The sequence below is a fragment of the Colletes gigas genome, unplaced genomic scaffold, assembly GCF_013123115.1.
Source record: "Colletes gigas isolate AHSC1104 unplaced genomic scaffold, ASM1312311v1 Colletes_gigas_Sc00010, whole genome shotgun sequence".
NCBI lineage: Eukaryota > Metazoa > Arthropoda > Insecta > Hymenoptera > Colletidae > Colletes > Colletes gigas.
The window spans coordinates 9,689,623-9,710,411 of NW_025106639.1; the positions used below are offsets into that span (position 1 = coordinate 9,689,623).

At 51.7% G+C, this 20,789-nt stretch overlaps 1 protein-coding gene across 4 annotated transcripts in view; it reads right to left on the minus strand.

Moving 5' to 3' along the window:
- Nucleotides 1–840: 840 nt before the first annotated feature.
- The window catches only part of LOC122397656 (LIM domain only protein 3-like), a 64,712-nt gene continuing 44,763 nt past the window's right edge, over nt 841–20,789 (minus strand). For 3 of the 4 annotated variants that reach the window (XM_043396949.1, XM_043396952.1, XM_043396950.1), the window contains exons 2-5: nt 8,336–8,448; nt 7,856–8,119; nt 3,454–3,694; nt 841–2,884 (exon numbers count right to left, since the gene is read on the minus strand). In XM_043396949.1, the coding sequence (XP_043252884.1) occupies nt 2,729–2,884; nt 3,454–3,694; nt 7,856–8,119; nt 8,336–8,448 (774 nt within the window). In that variant the 3' untranslated portion in view covers nt 841–2,728. Of the gene's footprint in view, nt 2,885–3,453; nt 3,695–7,855; nt 8,120–8,335; nt 8,449–18,531; nt 18,813–20,789 lie in introns of those variants that run through there. The other variant, XM_043396951.1, reaches the window with a different exon arrangement.

A 20,789-nucleotide genomic window follows, 5' to 3' on the forward strand; every position in this document is an offset into this window, starting at 1 on the left:
GGGACGAGCAGAGTGGGTGGATAAAACCGCCACCGCTGTTAACATCACCGTTGGATACAGGGGCTGGAAATTGCCTTGGCTGATTTCATTTCGGGACAGATTATTTTAAGGGGTTCTGCTTTTCTTTCTCCGCCTCTTCCGCGTTCCACGGCCGTTCGACAACCACTACTCCCCTCCCATTTCGTTACTCGCGAGAGTGGATAATCGAAACCAAGAGCTGCCAGCGATCACGAAATGCGTTACCTTTCGTGCTTTAATTATTCGGTTAATTCTTGCAATTATCGGCCATCGTTTGGAGATGTTCCGAGATCAACAACGAGAAGGAGATTGAACCGCGGTGAATGGATCGGGATCGCGAGTTTTAAAGACTTTCAACGTCCTATTATAAAGTCTTCACCGTGCATAATAACATTCAACTCCGTGGGTTGGAAGGCATTAGGGAAATCGCGTGGCCACCCCATGGCTGTTTCACCCTCGCCCCTTCCAGGTCTCCCAGTGTCGCGGAGACCTCCGTTCCTAGCTACTTCATCGCATCGTGCAAACAATACGACCTCTACAAATCGTTAGATCTCTCGTCGCGTAGCCTGTCCTCGATTCTCTTGCGATTCCCTTGCTACTGCCGGGTCAGCGAATAAAACGACAACGGTAACAATAATATCAAGGATTACGAGAGTAAAATACAAGAAATATTGCGGAAAGATTCGTAAATAGAAAATTGATACACAAACCTGGAACACGTTGCAGCACTTCTATCGCGATGAGAACGTAGTCCTGGAAGTGAAATGAAGATGCGCTTGGAACTCACAGTATTGTATTTATAAGAATGTTATATTTTCTCGGTAGTAATGGGAGCCCCTAGCGAGGCGATTCGTAAATATGTTAGTAGTGCGCTAATAAATGATATTTATATACAGATGGATAAAAAAAAGAGGTAAGAGTTCGACTCTTCCGTGTTAGAGCGCGATTTAATAGTATGTACTTTTTCTCTCTCGCTCTCACTCGCGCGCGCACACACTCTCTCTCTCTCTCTCTCTCTCTCTCTCTCTCTCTGTCTCTTGTTGCTGCTACGCTAACTCTTTTTTACAGCATCCTCTTTGCAACCTCTTTGTACTTAATCGATACGGTGGATTCGAATTTGCCTTGGAATTTTGAATAATTTACAGTGGTCGAATCGCGTTGCGTCTCGTGAAAAGATTCCCTGGGTCGAAAGGTGGAACGGATTTGAGATCAGCGCGAATGGAGAGAAAAGATAAAACGACGGCTTGTTTTCTCGTCCAGGGAAACTTTCCACGATCGTCGCGGCAAGGCTTCGAATCGATTCGGAACAGATCCTTTATCAGCGCACGCATCAATTATCGGATAGCCGTCTGTCTTTTGGTATATGTGTCTCACCCTTTTCTCCCCTATGCCTCTTTCTTTTTTGTTTGTTTTTGGCATTAAAGCGTAAAGCCACGAATAAGCCCCTCTTTTATCGCGCGTTCGATCGTACGCGCATTGAAAACGTACCTGCTTCGTTCAGAGTTCGAACGCGAGACGGAACGATTTTCCTGCTACAAGTCGGAACAAATTCCATTGCTCGCCCATAGTCACCGAAAAAGTGACCTGCCAGGCTGTTTCATTATTCCTACCGTTGCGTCTGTCGTCGCTTTGCACAGATCTGCGGGTACAATTTAGTTTTACTCCCTCGATTCGGGACGGGAGAACTGGCCTTGTTGAGCGGACAGTCGATGTTGTTCCGACCGTAGTCGATAGAATCGCCACCTGTTACGGTTATTATCACTGCGTAAGGTATTCCGAAATTCGGAACTTCGGTTCGCTCTCGAGGGTCATCGAAACTTACATCGTTAATCTTTGGTATCAGCCATCGTAAAACGTTTGCCCGTGATTTCGGTTCGTATATCGAGATTTCGACGTTACCCGAGATACGTCGAAACGAGTTGTTTCTTATAGATCTCTGACCGAGTGGCCAGAAAAATGAAAAACTATCGCGACGATTCTAGTTTTCCTTTCTCCGGTCCTACTCGTTGCTTTCGTCTTCTCGATTGCCTGTTGCAGCATCGAACAGCGACGAATCGCGAGTACCATAGAAATCATCGATGAGTCTGCGTATACTGACAGTCTTTCGTGGTCGCAGAGTCGACGCGATACGGATATTTACAGGGAAACTCTGCTACTTACATGCACGCTCTCTTACACACTTTTCATCAGGCTCGCGTTTAATCGTTCGCTTCTCTCCGCCGCTAGAAATATATCTTACATAAATCGTTTATCTTATCGTTACATGTCGGTACCGTATATTACAAAACGCGTGGTATGCGCCTGTACACGTTTCCTCGTGTCCATTTCGTCTTGGTGCGCCTGTTGCGTGTACGTGGACGCGTAACGCGTCTACGGTCCTATCATCGATATATGTATATTCTCCGTAAACTTGTTCATAGTTTTCGCGATCACAGTAATTATTCCCAACCTCTCGACAAAGTCTCAGAAAACGTTCGTTCGATCGCTCGGAAGCGTCCGCGAGATTCTCGACGGGGGATCGAGTCGTTTGAACTCGATTACGCGGCACGATAATCGTCTCGGCCTCCGTCACTCTGGTCCTACTTTAACGCGTTACACTCGCGGGGGGTTCCTCGTTTTTGCTTCGTCGACGTCCTCGCTTCGCCGGGGAGCGTCAGTCTTAGTAACCGCTGAGACATCTGAGCTTCTTCGAGGGAGGCGACAGCTCGTTTCAGCTGGTCGGCGCCTGCACGGACATCGGCGGCGGCTTCACCGGTCCGAGAGCCGGACCCGACAATCCGTTGTTGTTCATATCCCCGGGAGCTCTGGGACCACCGACGCCTATGGCCGTTCCGTTCACCGTCGGTGTACCCCCCGACATTTGACCCTACATCCACAAAATGATCATTCAACGATCCGATCATCGATCATGCAACGAGGAACAAAGAAAAATGCGAGCCGATCTTACGATAAATGTTCCTACCGATGGTGGAGATTATCGACGCTTCGCCTCGCGTTTTAATCCTCTCGAGATCAGTAAATATTACAATTATTTCGATTTCGGCCGCCGATCGGCGGGTGATCGTCAACGACTATCGCGAACGTGAATCTTTTTCTCTATCGTTTACGGGACACTTACGCATCGTGCCGCGCCGCCGATCATCGTACGTTAATCCGCGACGCTCTGGTTTCGTCGACTCGAACGAAATGAGTAAACGATAATCACCGAGATTTCTCGACACTCGTTACCAAAGCAAATAGTAACGAAACGGTTGAAAAGGATCGAACGGGGTAACCATTGTGCAAGGCAAAAACGGTTCTGGTCATGCGAGAGAAGGCCACAGCGGTTTCAATTAAAGCAAGACACTCTTGTCGTCGATAACAACGACCAAGGCGTTGACGGTTTTACGCACGCGTGCGTGAAACGCTTCAAACGTTGCACCTCTCTTAACTTACGTTCGACACGTGATTATGTTGACCCACCGACTGCCCAAGTCCCTGATGAGATTGCTGTGGATTGTGACCCGGATGCATGTTCTGGCCAGGCGGTGTCGGCGTTGGGGGTAGCTGCCTTTTGATGTACGCCAGCGAGGCGGGTGTTTGTACCGACATATTGGCGAACGCGAGCATCTCCTCGTAGTCGTACTCGCAGAGGATTTTGTTCTCGCACAGATAGAATCGATCGCCCACGCAAAACCTAAAATCAAAACCAGACACTTTCGAGGTTTCACGCCGTCGGTCGTCCCGTTGCGGAGCAGCGCGCCGGTTACGCGCGCGACATTTTCCCACCTAGCCGTTAGGGTGTCGATTAAAAAAGCCCTTCGTGTCAACGAGAAAGAGATGGGAAAATTATCGGGCGTGTTTCCTTCTAGATCGTGGCCGCGTTGCACGGTCCGGTTGCAGCGCGATTAAAGAATCGCGTCGGGAAAAGGCGCGAACGAATTAAAATTGCAAAGAGAAAGGAGAAAGAGGAAGAAAAATTGGATAATTGTTCGATCCGGTTTACTCGACGGTAACCGTTGGCTGGTGGCGGGTAGGACTCGTCGATAATCGGTTGATCGTCGCGACGAAAAGGTAAAAAAAATACAAAGAGAAACAATGGTAAAGGGGGGGAGCACGGGACGACCGGTGGATAACGAGCGTATCGCAACGTGTCGGACAAATAATTATTATCGGGCTTCTGTCCGCGAGCGGTCTCACATCCGCTTTGATCCCGGTAGGAAATACGAGAGCGAAATACGAGAGCGGCAGAGTCTGGTTCGAGGTAGATACTCTCATAATCGTACGGCAAATAGAATTATCGCGTTGCGCGCGGCCGTTGCTGGCGAGCATAGCTTATACCGGGTTTCGCTCGTTTCCCCCATTATACGCGTCGTCTGCTAAATGACGCTGTACTCCGATCCTCGTCCGTTCTCTCTTCCCACCGAGTCCCACTCTCGCTCTCCTTCTACCCTCCGACCGCTCTCCGCTCTCGTTATTCGGCTGACAATCACCTGCTGGTTTCTGGTTCCTCTTCCCTGCAACGCGATGGCTATGGGTCTCAAGGTGCTTTCCTTGCCGAATTGACCGTCAGCTAAACCACTCGAGGTTATTTACCTTGTCCGCTTCGTCGCGACACTACCTTTTTTTGTTCCAGCATTTTCGCTGCTCGCGTTCCACGAGATATACATAGACCACGAAGGAGTCACGAAGACTACTTCTTTTCACGTAATTGTCCGTTTCTGGATATTATTAAGAGGCAATAAGGCGATCCAACGGTTCTCGAGGTTCGTAAGCTTGATTTTACAACTCGTCCCGCTGCCTGGATCGGAGCAAATACTGCCGGTCGTTGCGCAACGAACGGCATTATCGCGTTGCACGAGCGCACCCGTTCCAAGGATCCTATTATGATCGCGTGAGTAATGCCGCGCAAATCCCGGTCCTTTAATTCCCGCATCCGGTGCAGGTGTCTGTCGCGGCACGATACTGCCGCGCGATACTCACAAATTTTCCACTTTTCTCTAGTATTTTCGTACCGGTGCGCGCTCGAGTTGGTCGCGATTCGTTGAGCGCGCGTTTCTTTCTGCTTTCTTTCCGAATAATATTGTACGATTGCGGTCAGAGGGGCAGCTCGAATCGGTAAGGAAAGGCCAACCAGCCTTTCAACGCCTCGTACAGACTATAAAGTTTCCCGAACGAACGTAACGCGTGTATCCCAGTTGTTAACTGTACGGTTTATCGTGTTCGGTTGATCGTTGTTCCTTTGGCCATACTATTTGCGCGAAGGTGGAAAAGGCGAGAAGCGGCGGGCGAACGCGACCCTGGAGCAACACCGAGGCTGAAATATTAACCGATCGCGGCCGGAAGACGAAGGAAGAAGGGGGGAGGGTGGCAGAGGTGTGTGCGGCGCTATCCCGCATGGAAAATTTCAATCTAGAACGAAGGATGGGAGTGGTCCGGGGACTCGGATAACTCTGTTGAATCTTTAACGAGGATCAACTGGCTCTGCGAAACCCAGAAGCTGCTGCCCGAGACGCGCAACGATTCGAGGAAAAATCGTACACGGGTCGGATCGCGCGGAAACGAATGGCGGGGCGGACCGTACACTCCGACGGCCTCGAATGCATAAATAAAAAATAACCGGTGCCAATGCGTGACCCCGTTAGAGTCACTTTACGGGACATGTTCTTTCGGTGCCGGTGCAGTTGTAACGTTCGCCAGTCGGCCGGCCGGCCGGCCGTTGCACCACCAGGACGTGCGAAATAAAACATTCACTGGCCTCTCCTCTGTGAATCCTTTCTTCGAAGGGACACGGGTTTCTTGGATAAAATTTGCATACGCAGTCGCTGCAACGTTGAATCGTCCGGCCACGCCGAGGGACAACCGAGAGACACCGTGCGCGACGTTATCGCTTCGATTCGCTTTGGGAATGTTGCGCGTTCAATGTTCTCGAGAACGCGACGCGATAGATAGTACACTCTACGGTCCGAGAATAATAAGAAGAAGACACCGGCGGCGGCGAATTAGCAACGTCACGATGGCAAACTGGAATTTGTAGTCGGCAAATGCATTATTAAATGGGCGGTCGTTAAGTTTGACCAAACGTGTTCTCGCACGCGTGCTCGGGCAACGTCTCGCTCGTGTTCGCCAAGAGCCGAGGAGTAGTATCGGTGCACGCAACACATTCTCCGGTGCACGAGGAGCGCGACCCACAAACAGTGAGAGATATATACTCTATCTCTCTCTCTCCCTATATATATGTATATATATATATATATACATATATATATGTCTAATTGGATCGGTAAATCATCCTCTAACCAGGAGGGTGGTAGGCTAGACACCGCCACCGGCAACCCTTTATTCTCTGTTATTACAGTCTAAAGTTACCCCGTGTAATTGTTGCTGTTTAATTGCAAACTCTAAGTCGTCGCGTTACACGACGCGGCGTGGAGCGGCGCCCCGCGTATAATTGCCCTCCTCGAGTTCGTTCGCTCGTTTTTTACCGAGAAAATAATTGGAACTGATTCCTGGTACGCTACGAAATATCCGAACGAGGGTAGTTGGCCCGAATCGTCTCGACGATCCCGCGATCGATTTTCTTTCTACGCTGTGCTGCAACGTTTGCCGCGCAACGCGACTAGATCCACGATCGTCCAAGGTTTCTGGACTAAATGCTCCGAGCCGATCAACTTGCACTCTCCTTGCTAGAGTCATCCCCGAAACGGTCGTGTAACCTGTTGGGCCCGTTTCCGCTCGAGAAAGCCAAAGGGTTAGGTTTCGTTGATTCCGTCCAAGTCGGTTGCAAGGTTGAACGCGACACGATGCTTTGGGCATAGGAGCGTGGCGCGGCGCGGCGCGGCTCGGCGTGGCAGAAAGCTACGCTGCTGCCCGCTCGCCGAGCCATTGTCGAAGATAGACAATGCCACGCGATAAAAACGTAAAATTGATGCTCTTTTGTTCGCATTGTTTGAGAAGCTGTACTACGTTTGTCGCACGCCTGGACGAGCCACTGTTATTGGCTCCAAACTACATTCTCCTGTTCCGTTCCTTCCGTCCCCCGCCGTACCGCGACCTCCTCCTCCTCCTCCTCGCTTTGGCTCTCTTTCTCTTTCGCACCCCCCTTATCCAGACCGCTGCCAATTCGCTCGTGTTCGCCGACAACCCCTCGAACCCTACGTTTCGTCAATAAGCCCGGTATTGTGCTTCGCTACAGCTCCATAGTTTCGGCGTTTTACATTGACCGGATTCCAAACAACTCGTTTCTCTACTATTTTCCAACCCCCGGCGTTCCCTCCGTTCGATACCGTATCTTTCTTAGATTTTTCTCGACGAAACACGCGATCCATTTTTCCGACGACGATCAACTTTCTTGCCGACCACGCTCGCGGATGTTCGAAACTACGCTCGGACCAAACGATACAACTTTCGGTCGCGAGCCTGCCCGGTACTTATTCACAGAGACCGTGTCTCGAGCAATGCCTGGTATAGAAAAATGTCAACGGTATCTAGATAATTAGATAACTGGTCTCGGGGGTCGTCGGCAGAGAGGACGAGGGGAAAGACCCGGGACGCTCGCGCGAAAAGTTGCTCTCTCCTGCGTGGAATGCCACCCCAGCCCGAAAGAGGAGGTTGCGACGGATAGAGCAGAGGGTGATTTCCCAACTGACCTGTAAACCAACTCCCGAGCGAACTGTGTCTCGCAAACCAGTACTCGCTTCTTTCCTTTCGTCCCTTCAATATCCCACCTCTCTCTCTCTCTCTCTCTCAACGTCCTTTTGTCTTTGTCCGTTTTGCATCTCGTACTCGATCGCGAAAAAATTACCCAACGTTTGGTATTCGATATTCGGATAGCTAGAGCGTGGTTGGTCCAACTTACCGGTAAGTGCACTGCTGACAGGCAAAACAGTCCAGGTGATATACGTTCGACCTGGCCTTCATGACCAGTTCGTACGGCGGTATCTGTTTCTTGCAGGCCGCGCAGTTGCCCGTATTCCCGAACAGCCTGAAGTAGTCCCTCTTGCAGAGAATATGGTTGGCCTTGGTGAATAGAGTCGATCCGACTTCTCCTAACCTACAGTCGCAGCACCCGCACTTCAAACAGTCTTCGTGCCAGTAGAGGTCCAGGGCCTTGAGGAGATACCTGAAGCACCGACCATAGTTTTCGTGCTTACCGACTAGAAGTCTGCACCATCCTCAAAGATAATCTTCAACTCGCGTGTACGAGACGACTCTCTATCTTCGGGGTACGCGTTTCTCCTTCTTCCGTCGAAGCTTTGTTCGCGGTCGCTTTAGATCGCGACATTCGGTGGTTTTCGTCGCGGCGCTACACGACGCGGCGCGGCGTCTAATTGCTTACCTATCGGTGATCGTCTTTCCGCAACCAGCGCATTCTTGTTGCGTGGTGCCATTTTTATTCGTCTCCGATTTGCTCACGTCCATAGTCATCGTGATGTCGGCTAGAATCGCCGTCTGGAACAAACAAAGGACACCGATTCGTGAAACGTTGACGGCGGCAACAAAATCATACTGCGCGTTTCTCGAGCGGACGCCGCGCCGCGCCGCGCTGCACCGCACCGCGACGGAGCATCATCCGGTCGTCGCGTTTGAAAGATCGACGAGAATCGCGGCCGGGTGCATCGATCACGGGAACGCTCGAATCGCAGGGCCCGAGGTGAAAAGCGGTGGGAAACGCGGACGAGAGCAAGGGAGAGGACCGACCGCATTCGCGGGAACGAACGCGTTCTAAAGACGGTTCGAGAGCAGGGGGCGACCGGCTATAATGGTGAGTGGGTGCACGCCGAGGCGAGGGGGCTTAATTAATTAGCCGGATACTTTGAATAACAATCCATTATTACATACAAACATCCTCGGCCTCGGGGCCGAGCTGTAGCTTTATGCTGCTAATTGGCCTTCTCAAAGCTTGGAGACTCGGGCACGAGTTATAAACGCCACTCCTCTAACTCGCCAGCACCCCTCCCTGCCTCCGCTGCTACCGCCACCGCCACCGCCACCGTCATCGCCTTCCTTCTCCTCCTACCTTACGGATCCTTCTCTCTTCCTCTCATCTTCCACCCACACCTATTCTCTCTATCCTTCCACCACCTTATCCCGGTTTCGCTCACTTTCCTATGCACATAAAACTCACACAACCGCGTGGATACGGATACGGATACGGATACGGATACAGATACGGATACGGATAGGGATAGAGGACACGTAAAAAGCGCCGGATGAGAGTGTATTGGTGGTTGGATGGGCGGATGGGCGAATGGTGGGAACCAAGAGAAACAGCTCGGCAGAGGGAGGGACGTAGAGTCGGAGGGGCGAATAAGGGGTCGGTGGGAGAAGCAGAGAAAGAACATGGGGCGAGGAAGAGTAAGAGGAACGACGGATAGCGCTAATAACGCGCTCGTGGCGCAAAAAAAAAAGGAAGGAGTATAATTGCCAGCCCTCGTGGCAGGTATTTTTCAAATAGGACCCCGTCCGTTAATTGGAGGGCAAATTAAAGAGGCGCCGCAGAGGAAAAAACATCATCCCTCTACGGCGTATCCCCCTGGCCCCCTCTTAGCGAGTCCCACCTACACCGGCATCCGAGAAACGCCTCGTGATTCGTCAAACGATTTGTGCGCTCCATTTTTTCTCCAGATTTATTTTTTCCTCTAACGACTCAACCCCCCCACCACCCCATCGTCCGTCGCTCGTTCTCCTTTTTCTTTTTGCTTGGATGGCGCGAGCGCGCTCGTTTCCAATTCGATCGATAGGATCCACGAGAGAATATTCGTAACGAGAGGAGAGAAAGCCTGTGGGCCAACGACCAAAGGAGCAGAGCAGAGCAGAGCAGAGCAGAGCAGAGCAGAGCAGAGCAGAGCAGAGCGCAAGAGACCAGACGATATCGAATCGATCGCACGATCGAATGCCGATTCCCCGACGGTGTAATCGAAACTAGAATGCGGCGATACGATACGCGAGATCAATAACGAGAAAGAGTCTCTTTAAACTCTCCCACCGCCCACCGCCCACCGGCCACCGCCCCCCCCCCTCCCCCCATCGTGGCCATTAACACGTACCCGGTCGGAGACTTTTTCACGGATGTATCGTTGTTTGTCGTGCACGCGCAATATCCAATTCCGATCGAGCGTTGGACCGTGGTTGTTGTATCTGGGGCCAGGCTGATGAAACGTTAGATAAAATTAAATTAATCCCGTCAATTTACCGTCCCATTATTTCGCGACAATGCGCGACGGTATATTGGCGGCGGGCCGACGATACCCAGGCCTCGACACCCGTCGATTCTGATTTACGCGGCCACTCGCAGGAGAAAAAAAATTCCCTGCTCGTGCCTATCGACCGCGTAAAAGTCGTCATCGCGCAAGAAACGGCTTACACGAGACCGGGGATTGTCGTCTCGAACGTAACGCAATCGTAAAGTGAACAGTTGATTTATCGAGGGGGCCGTGTCTACGTATACGGGGATGGTGGTGAACGCGATACAAGGTCCATCGTTTCCACGCCGACTGTCTTCTGGCTCCGATAGGAAAGCGGGAGAACCGGGCGCGGATACAACGCGGAGGCTGGAGGGTGGAACCTAGGGGATATATATCCGATCGACGGACGAATCGGCGACGGATACGACTTTTTACTCGGTCGATATAAGAGGCACCCTTCCGAGATTACGAAACTGCCCTAACAGCAATATGGGATAACCTACCGGGCAACCCAGCCTCGTGTCCCGGATCGCCGCTGCGTCCTCCCGAGATACGCTGTCGCTACGGACAGGGCAGCCGGTTGGTTTAATAAAAACGTCAAATATAAAGTAGCCGACGGGGACGGACGTTTAGGAAATAAATAAATGTAAAAGAAGCATACGAGGGAAGGGAAAGAAACCGTCTCGTTGAGGGAGGGCTGGCTGGCTGGCTGGCTGGCTGGCTGGCTGGCTGGTTGGCTAGCTGGCTAGCTGGCTGTTACGCGTCCGTAGCAAAGAGACAAAAGAGCGACAAGAGACGGACACGCGAGGTTAAAGGGAAACTATTATATCGTTCGAGAGGACAAGAGGCAAACTTGTTGGTACGTTTGTTTCTCTCGATCGTACCAGCAGCACTACTGTATGCATCTAAGCCAACGTTAATATTCAGAGACGAAGGAATCGAATAAGAACGCACCTGTGCCATCGAGGTACGAGTAACGAGGAAAGAGACGAGTGGTTCAAGAATTGGAAACGAGAAGGGTAAGTTCGGGAGAAAGAGTACTCGGATACGAGACCCCGAATCGAAAGGCAGGCAGGCAGGCAGGCAGGCAGGCAGGCAGGCAGGGCCTGCACCCTCGTTCTCGTTGAGTCACGTTCCGCTTCTTGCCGCGTGTCCTTCGAGCCGTGGATCGAGCCCGCGTACCGTAGACGAAGCGGAGCAACGTAGTCGAGGGTATACACGTATACGCGAGCGAAACATAGCAGGGAACGAAGCCCAGGACAGGGCAAAGTACAGGGCACGGCGTGCTGCATAACACGAGGCGGCGCGGCGTGGCGCGGAGCGCCGGGCAAGACTGCAATTTCGGGGTTTAATAATGATCCCAGCCGACGGCTCAAAGCTGTATCCCGTGTCATTATACTGTGAAGTGGAGAGGCTGCTAATTAGTCATTAGCGTAGGAAAAAGACACCTTCAACGGGCTCGGGAGCAGCTGCAGGACGGGCAGCAACCCCATCCGACGACGGACGGTGGTGCACAGGTACGGCAAACTTGAGCAAACAGGGTGTAGCTTCTAGCCTACGTCTAATTGGACCCTAGCGACGTAAGTTCTGCTAATTGAGACCAGGCCTGTAACTATCAGCAGCGCGACAAGGGCCTTCGTAAATTCGCAGAGATCGACGCGACGCGCGCATACAAGCCTCGACGAACAACACTCTCGGGGCTTTCGTTTCTTTTCGTCTCGCGGAACGTTCGATTTTTGCGCGGCAAGGATCGCTAGTCTTTCGGATCGTCGACCGTGAATCCAACGTTTTTCTTACGCGTAGCGTTTCGTAAAACGTCCACCCGGCCGCCGCCGTCCTCCCGCTACTAATTTCCATCCTATCTACGCATATATTTCATGGTCTACAAGTTATTAGTTTCGCTCCAGTAAGCGCGATACAGTTTGCAACCTATGACTAATTGGAAGTCGGTAACGTAGCTGCAAGTTTCGCTAATTGAGACGACCAGTTTAGTAACTACTAGAGAGCGCACGAAGGGCGTTCTCGGGGAAAGGAGATTTCTCAAGGAGAATTCGAATCAACCGGCGAGCCTTAATTTCGCCCACTCCTCGCCTCCTCGGCGCCCAACACCACCCGCCCGCACACGAGATTAACGTTTAATTAAGCATCGGCACTCGACTACGGCCACGTCGTTCCTTTCCCGAGTCATAGTTACCCAAGATACGAAACGAAATCGCCGACGCCACTCTCGATTCGACCTGGCCAATTAACAAACGCCAACGGCACACGCCTTTGACTCGCGCAATTACGAGTCTCCAAGTTTCGCTGTCCGAAAATGTTGACGGGTAACCGGCTACAAACGAGCGAATCGTTTGCGATCATTCCACGATGGAAGCAAACGAGCAACAAGAACGCCAAGGACAGCGGACAAGAAACGCAATCACGCGGCTCGTCGAGCCACCCTTTCCTCCCGTCGAAAATCTCCTCAAAATACAAACGCGAATCTTGAACTGCAACACATGTACACGCGATACAACATTATCCGGGGATCGTACGACGAATCCATACGGGGGAACGAGATACGGCGAATCGATGACAGAGAAAGAAGCCAAAGGATCAAGAGGTTGGAATCGAGAGAGAGAGAGAGAGAGAGAGAGAGAGAGAGAGAGAGAGAGAGGGAGAGAGGGAGGGAGAGAAAGGGGAGTGAGAAGGTAGGTAGAGCCAAATTTTAATTTCGCCCCTAACAAGGGAAGGTACGGCGTAGGGTGCTCCTCGGCCCCTTCAGGACCATGGTATACCATCCTACAGAATCATTATATCGCCAATTAGAAGATAGCGGAGCTCGCCGACGCCTAACAAGCTTCCTGGGGAGACAGATCTACTCTCGATCCTGCCGTTATATGCGCAGGCAACCGTGCCGGTGGTGCTGTCTTCGTAGCGAGCTCGTTAGAAAATATTCATCTCGTTGTACTCTATTCCTCTTTCGTTGCGGCCGCTATTTCGCTGTCTCGGTACGCGACTAGATATTTACCAAGCTGCGCGGCGACAATTAGCCGGCAACTACGCTAATTAATATCACCAGGAATAACGCCAAATTCCGTCCCCGCTGTTATTCAAAACGTTTCCTTCGTTATCCAGCGGTTATTGGATCAAAGGTGGCAAACACGCGAGACAAAACGACGAGACTACCGAGGAGCGAACAATAAATTCCGTTCATTTACGATAGGTCGAAAAGTAAAAAGTGTTACGATAAATTGCGATTTATTTTCAAGTTTCTCGCCGTGCTCGTTTAAAAAGCAGCAATCGTGCATCGGGACGAAGGTTTCTCGTTTGATGCGAGTCCCATTAAATCGTTCCCAGAAACGAGAATCCTGGTGCAACGCGACGACGTCGACGTATCGAAACGACAGGGTTGTGGGCATTGGAAAAGCGAAATAGAATTGTTCGATGGTACGAAGAATACGGGGATAGATGGTGAGCGGATGTCGTCGCGGATAAGGGAGAACAGAATTCAATTTAAACTTATTTTTGTTACCGCGATATTTGAAACGATAAATACAAGTGCTGGTGATAAAATATAAAATTACATTTCCAATCGATCGTTAACGCCAATTACTTCGTGCTCTGTCGTCGCTCTTGCTTCCGGCGCGTGTTTCTTCGACTCGACGGCGACGAAGCAACCGCGAAAAATGAAATCGGAATAAACGATAACGAGCGCAAGAACGTCGGATAGATTCTTCACGTGGATTGGAAAGCATTCTCGATCGTAAATCACGGTGGTTTTCGGAACGCTTTTCATAGTTGCAGTCACGTTTAATACTATCGAGCACGGATTTATTCGACGCGATCGCCCTTCGAATTGAACATCGCGCAATGTTTACCGTTTCAAGACGAGCAAAATGTTTACGCTGCAAAACACGCATCGAATATTCCGTTCGCGCAGGGCTGATGGTCGATCCGATGACACACAGACGCGTGTTTCGAATTTCGTGATCGCCGTTATCGTGTCACGCGGCCAAGACACCCCCGTGACATCCACGACTCGCGCGGTTCCTTCGAAATTCTCGATTACATTTACGATATTGGCGAGCAAACGGGCCGAATCGATTCATCGGATCGGCCAAGGTGTCCCCTGGGTCGATTTCGATTCGGTTGCGTGCCTATTGCGCGCCCCTTTTCCGTTTCATCGATCCCGCTAATCGGGACGACAAGAATGTTATAAAAGAAAGTTGGCGCAGAGACCGCTTAAAAGTGTTCGTCGAGGTGAAATCGACGCGCGACGCGACGGCACGATACACTTTTCTCGGTAGGCAATATTCATAAATCACCCTTCAGCCCACCCCAGGCATTCTCCTACCCCTCTTATATACGCTTAGAATAAGCACCCCTTTTCCTGATAGAGGGATGCAGCGCCGGGGTCAACTCCCTCCCCCTAGGCCAGCCTAGGCCACGGTAGACCGGCAGAGAAAGGCCAGGCGGAAAAAGGAAGGGAGCGTAGTCGAAGACGGTGTTAGTCCGTGGTACGGGACTCGCTGAGAGGGGTCGGTGGTCTCAGATTCTATTAAGATCTCGGTAAGTCTTGTTACACGGGGAGGCCACGCCGCAAATCTCGCAATAAAACAGCCACCGGTATAACACCGATTCGAGCGACCGTATACCGACTAGCGGGGATCCTCGGTGCCGTCCGACGATGTCGCCGCCTCCTCGTACGTTGCCAAACACCCACGACCGCCAACGGGGGTGGAGGTCCATTCTCCTCGTGGATACAGCACGTACACGAGCATCGGAAACGAAAGAGTCACGGTTAATCCGGGGAGAAAGCTGCGGCTATCGGTTATCCGACTGTTCGTTCGTTCCTCCGAACGACTTTAAATCGTTCGCTGTTTGATTTAAAGAGCCGCGGTAGGAGGAAAGTGGGGGATCGACTTTGGTCGATGCTGCGGACGATAATACGTGGTCTCTCCTGGTATCTCGACGGTTCCTTATTCGCTGACGTAAACCAGACACTCGAACGCGCGGATTTTTCAAGCGTGACGCGTTAATGAATTATCATACGAAACCACGCGAGTCTTCCTACTAATACGTGTATTAGCATCAACGTATAATCGAAAGAATAGAAACTGAAAAGACAAATACGAAGATCGATGGCGCGAGTCCAACACGAACTGCAGAACTAAGAACCGCCGCGCGCGCGGTATAGAAGATCGAAGAGGAGCCGGAAGAGGAGGGTCGGCCTCCGGGCAAGGGTCCGAAATCAATCAAAACATTAATTGAAAGAGCCGAGAAGACAACGGCGCCCGGTCGGCTAAGGCGGTAGCTACGGACGGTCTTGATAATCGAAAGATATCCTTCTGGCCAATAGCCTGCACACCCGTCCAACGATCGAGCCAGTCGACGTAGGAAGTTTCCTTTTCTCGTTCGTTTGTTCGGCACGGTCCAGGAACGGGGAAGAAAATTCGCGGCACGAATAGACGGCGATAGAGGTCCCGTGTCGGAGATGGGAGAAACGGTTAACAATGGAAACAAAGTCTTTTTGGCCCGGTGACACGAAACGAGCGGTCATTGTTCGCGACTCAAGGCGCGGAAACTCGTACGCCGCGAGTCCACGATACGCGAAATCTGCTCGGTCGCGACCGCCCGCGTGTGAAACATTTTCTATACCGCGATTTCTATTCCGATCGTGGACCAGTGTTGTTAGCGGAGCTCGCGTTATCGCTTTATCAATTAATCAACGATCGGGGGGCAGCGGCCGATTTGGGTGCGCGTGTTTCCTCGAGTCGTTCGAACCCGAAACGTTGCATTTGTCCACGGATCGACTTATCGAATCGCAACGCGGACGGACAACGAATTAAAGTTTCAAGTTAATTATATTCGGGTTCGCGTGCAATCGCGGCCCGCCCACTCCGTGGCGAGTGGAGGGCGGCACGCTAAAAATTAGACCAGCCGGTTGAGCCTCGCTCGCGCCCCATTCTCCGCGGCCCCCAGCGGGTTCCCTCGTCAGCCTCGAGGAAACAACGTGCGTCGGTCGGGGGGAGGGGGGGTTCGTTGAAAAATTTTCGAAACGGAAGATTGGGGCCGACGCCCAGAAGGACACGGCACTGCCACCTGGCGGAGTGCCCAAGGACCCGCGGGAAGCTTCAATCGCCGTAAAAGCAACGCCTCTGTATGGGAATAGCCGGGAGGGTGAAGGACGCGGGGTCGCAAGTTAAGTTAGAAGCTCGCGCGGGTGAATCGCCTAGACGCGACAAGGATAGCGATAAACTGGCTTAGAGCAGGAGAGATCGAGGGAGGAGCAAAAGACCGGGAGAAAAGGATAGCGAGCGCGATGGTCAGTCCCGGAGATACACGTTCGACCGGTGCAGCCGAGTTAAGAGGATTACATTTGATATTTCGATCGGGCAAAGTGGCTTTTTATTGGACATTCGGCTCGGAATTATCGCTGACGCGTGTCGAAAGACGTTACGCGTAACCGGTATTATTAAATTATATCGCGACCGCGGTTCCCTATAATTTTCTGACCGCTGCCGACAGATACCTAATGGAACCGTAACTACCGGTCGAGACTCGATACGGACGCACGGAATTAACGTTAATACGTTCGTTAGCGGGCGTTGAAACGCAATTGCGGGAACGCAATGATTCCGATTCAATTCCCATAGACCGAGAAATGGCAGAAACGTAGGAGTAAACACGTTTCTCATAGATCGCAGCATCCTTTCGTTGGCTGACTGCAGATGTAAACAGCCAGCCATCGGTGGCACGATATGCGGCGTGGCGCGGGCACAGCGTCACGGTGGTACTTTTGCTTTTAGCCGGAGCTAATTAGCCTCACCAATTTGTCGGTGTAAAATAAACGTTTGCCACGCTCGACCGTCTCCCTCGTTCCAGTTTTCTCAATTTATTTGTGAGCAGCAGCGGCGGCAGCGGCGGCGGCGGCGGCGAGAGTGGTGCGCGGTGCGCGAAACACACCTCCGCGGGGACACGATCGTCGTCTCGTCTGCCCGTACACCGTCCAAACGTACGTCCGTCCGTTCGTTCGTTCGTTCGTTCGTTCGTTCGTTCGTTCGTTCGTTTCTCTCTCGCTCTTCCGTCCCTCCAACTTCAAACGAAATAATTAAGTCAGTTCGTTCGGGCGGACGACTAACGAGACCGCCGCTATTAAAACTGGGGCCAATTATTGAAATTCAAACGACCGGATACCCTTGTGCCACTATCCTACCGAGACGGTAGGCGGACATTGGTCGATATCCGGTCGGACCGGATCGTAATCGGTGTCTCGAGGGAGAAGCAGATAAACGCGGATACTAAGAGACGGGTACGTCGACAAACGGATAAGCGATTCCGATGGACCAGCGAGAAGAAAGAAAGTCTGAAAGTTTGCACGACGAGATCGCACGGTGATCTCTGAAACACGGCTAGGGTATGACGACGCCAGGTATTCTTCCAACGGTCACTCGGTGACTACGGATGCTGCGATTAAATACATCCTTACGACTTACCTACCTGCTTACACGTATACCGTCAGTGAGTTATCGCGAGGCAAGTGTCTCGCGTTTATCCGGACGATCGACGAGCGTGGAACTCTTGGAAACTACAAACGGCACTTTCGCAAATGAAATTTTGCCTGGTGCTTGCCTCGAAACGATGACAATTCCGTCTACGTTGTCAGAGGCTCGAACCGAGCGAACGAATATGGTACTCTCGCGTAATGTACTCGTCGGATCGTAATGCGAGAATGAACGAAACAACGTGCCAGCATTTTACGGGATGCAGATTAAGTTTGCTTCTAAGGAATCCGTCTCGCTAACGGCAACCATACGATCGCGTCGACTCCAGTCCTATCGGTAACGAGGACAGAGACGACGGTGTCGGTGACTAAATATTTTAATGGGACTCTCGAATCAAAGCACAGAGACACGGGCTACGCTAATCGTCGGTCGATTTACAGCCTGTAGAATTCGACAAATATAATGTTCCGTCACCTTGCGCATGCAAAATCAAAGTGCGCGGATCGAGCGGGAAACGACCAGTGCAAGGAAACCGTAATATGTACTTCTGAAACAGCAAGCATGGATTTTTTCACCAAACTTTGCGTTACACCGAGCGCGTCTTTCCATCCGCTTGTCCATACAGAAAAACAAATTAAAAACCTTTCATCGACCTTCGCATTACGGATCGTTTCGTTCTTTATCCGCCTACACGTCTCCTCTTATAGTTATGCTCCCAATCGATGCAGCGATCTTTACAGTTTCCAAACGCTAGATCGTAGATTCAGAGTCGCGTAAGGGTGCCATCGCCGTCAACGGAAGCTAATGTGTCAAGCGTATACTCGCATTGGGAAATTAGCAAAATCGCAGATCTAGTTTACCTGACAATCTTTCGAGTCCGAGCCAGCGCCTCCGGACACGTTGCGTTACGAACGATTCTTTGAAACCCCCCTGTCACGTAACACTACACCCGGCGCACAAAATAACATTCACCGTTTGACATTTCGGTTAAGTTCCCCATCGATGCAAACGATCCATTCCGAATTCGAATATATTGCCTCCGCGAAGCCCTCCGCGACTCTGATCGCGAGTGTTTACATCGAACGGTAAGGCATCCCGCGTCTGGAGGTTCGGTGGACGAGAGACCGAGTACTGGGCAAGAAATTCGCAGCACCACCGGACCTGCAGCTGGTTGTAAACTGCCGAGTACCGCGTGCGACCGCGGCACGCCACCGAGAATGATAAATCCCCACTCCTCGCGCCGTTTGCCCCTCCAGCCGCCACGCTGTAAATCCCGTTACCCCTCCCCGTGGTGCGTATCGCTCCGCCGCTTCCCCTCCCGCGATCCTATCCCCACTCCGAACACCCGCGCACTCGACCGTCGTCGCCCCGTATCCAAACCCGAGGAACTCGCACGCGGCTAGAAACCCGTATTTGCACCAGCCATCCAACTCAAACCCGCACTCGTTGCCCCACTCTGACCGCCATTCGAACTGCTGCACGGTTAAACTCCTACTTGCGCGAAATTCTCTACGATGTAGAGCGGCGAGATCGCGGCCGCGCCACGCCACGCCGTTCGCGCATCGAGCCGATTAAGACGGCACACGATTAATCGGTCGAAACCGCGGCTCACGATGGCCAGCTCGCGCGCGTTCCATCGATCCGAGCACCGCTACCGTTGACGGGGAATTGGGGTGCGAGGATATCGTGGGTATAGCTAGATCCGATAAACGAAGCTCCTTCTACGGTCGATTTTCAGGGGGAATACGATACTTTGGCATTCGACTCTCGTAACTTCGCTTTAAGTTAATTAAAGGAGAGAACAACAAATACGACCAAGGGACGAAAACGTTTTCACGATTCACGATTTAATCCTCGTTGATTTAATCGACCGTATAATCGCAAAGCGTCGCAGCGTTCAAAACGTTCGGAACGTTTAAAGCGATCAAAATGGCCTCCGATTCTGGATAAATAATAATAACCACAGGGGTATCGGTCGTAGACGCAAGAAAAGAGTTTCTAATTACCATCCTCTCGGCGAATAAACCGTCAAAGGGATTGTTTTGCGACGAACGAAGGCGTACGTGCGCCCGTACACGCAGGAGAAACGGAGTAAGCTAAAAGAAGGGTCGAAAGGAGGGTGGGAGGGAGGGCGAGAGGGAGGGAGGGAGGGAGGGAGGAGGAAGAGGAGAAGGAGGAGAAGGAGGAGAGGAAGGGAGGTGTACGAGGGTGAACAAGAGAGAGTGAAACAGCGTGGTGGATCGCAACCCGAGTCGAGACACAGCGACGTAGAATTAACCACCGATGCGGCGTGCTCGCATCGTGGAAATCCACCCCTAAAATCACCCCTACGAATATTTCTCGACGCGAGGAGAACGCAGGGATGGCATCCCTACTATATGGCCGGTTCTCCCGGCGGGAGACGCGTCTACCACCCCTACGAGGCCACACCTCCCATTACAAAAATTACACTGGTCGCTGATTTAGTGTTCTGCGCCGGTTCTTCGAGGGGGTGGCCGCGGAGCGAAAGAGGAACAGGCTTCGGGAGCTGCCGTGGCGAGCGAGGGTGCCTCGCCGAGTAGGGTGGGGACGTAAGTAATGAAAGGGTTGCCGTCGTCGGCTTCGAGAATCACGGAATCATTCGCCAGATTAAATTAGAAAGGCTACGACCTTTTTTCCACACCCGTACTATCCACACCTATGCGCTACCCAACGAAATGGATTAGACCATGTTTACTGCCGCCATCGGCGATGGTCTCTTTTAATTACCGGCTGATTTATGGCCGGCCACTGATTAAATTAGGAAAAGGAGTGGATTACTCTAGCAAAATGACGTTCCCGTGAACTTATTCGATTCGCGGTTATGCTTTCTTCGTTTCCGACTCGCCCTTCGCTTCGATCGTTCATCGTCCCCCTCCTCGTCCCCCCTCGACACGCGTCCCCTAGCCCGGTCATCCGGTATTTCCCGATCACCGCCAAACTAAATTTAACCTCCGCCAAGTTTCCGGTTCGCGGCAACAGCGCCGCTCTATTTTTCGAACCGGGATTTCGACGCACCGGTTTACACTTTACTTTCATCCTTTCTCCACACCCCTACATACCGTACCCTCGATTTTCTATTTAATTTCGATTTAGAACG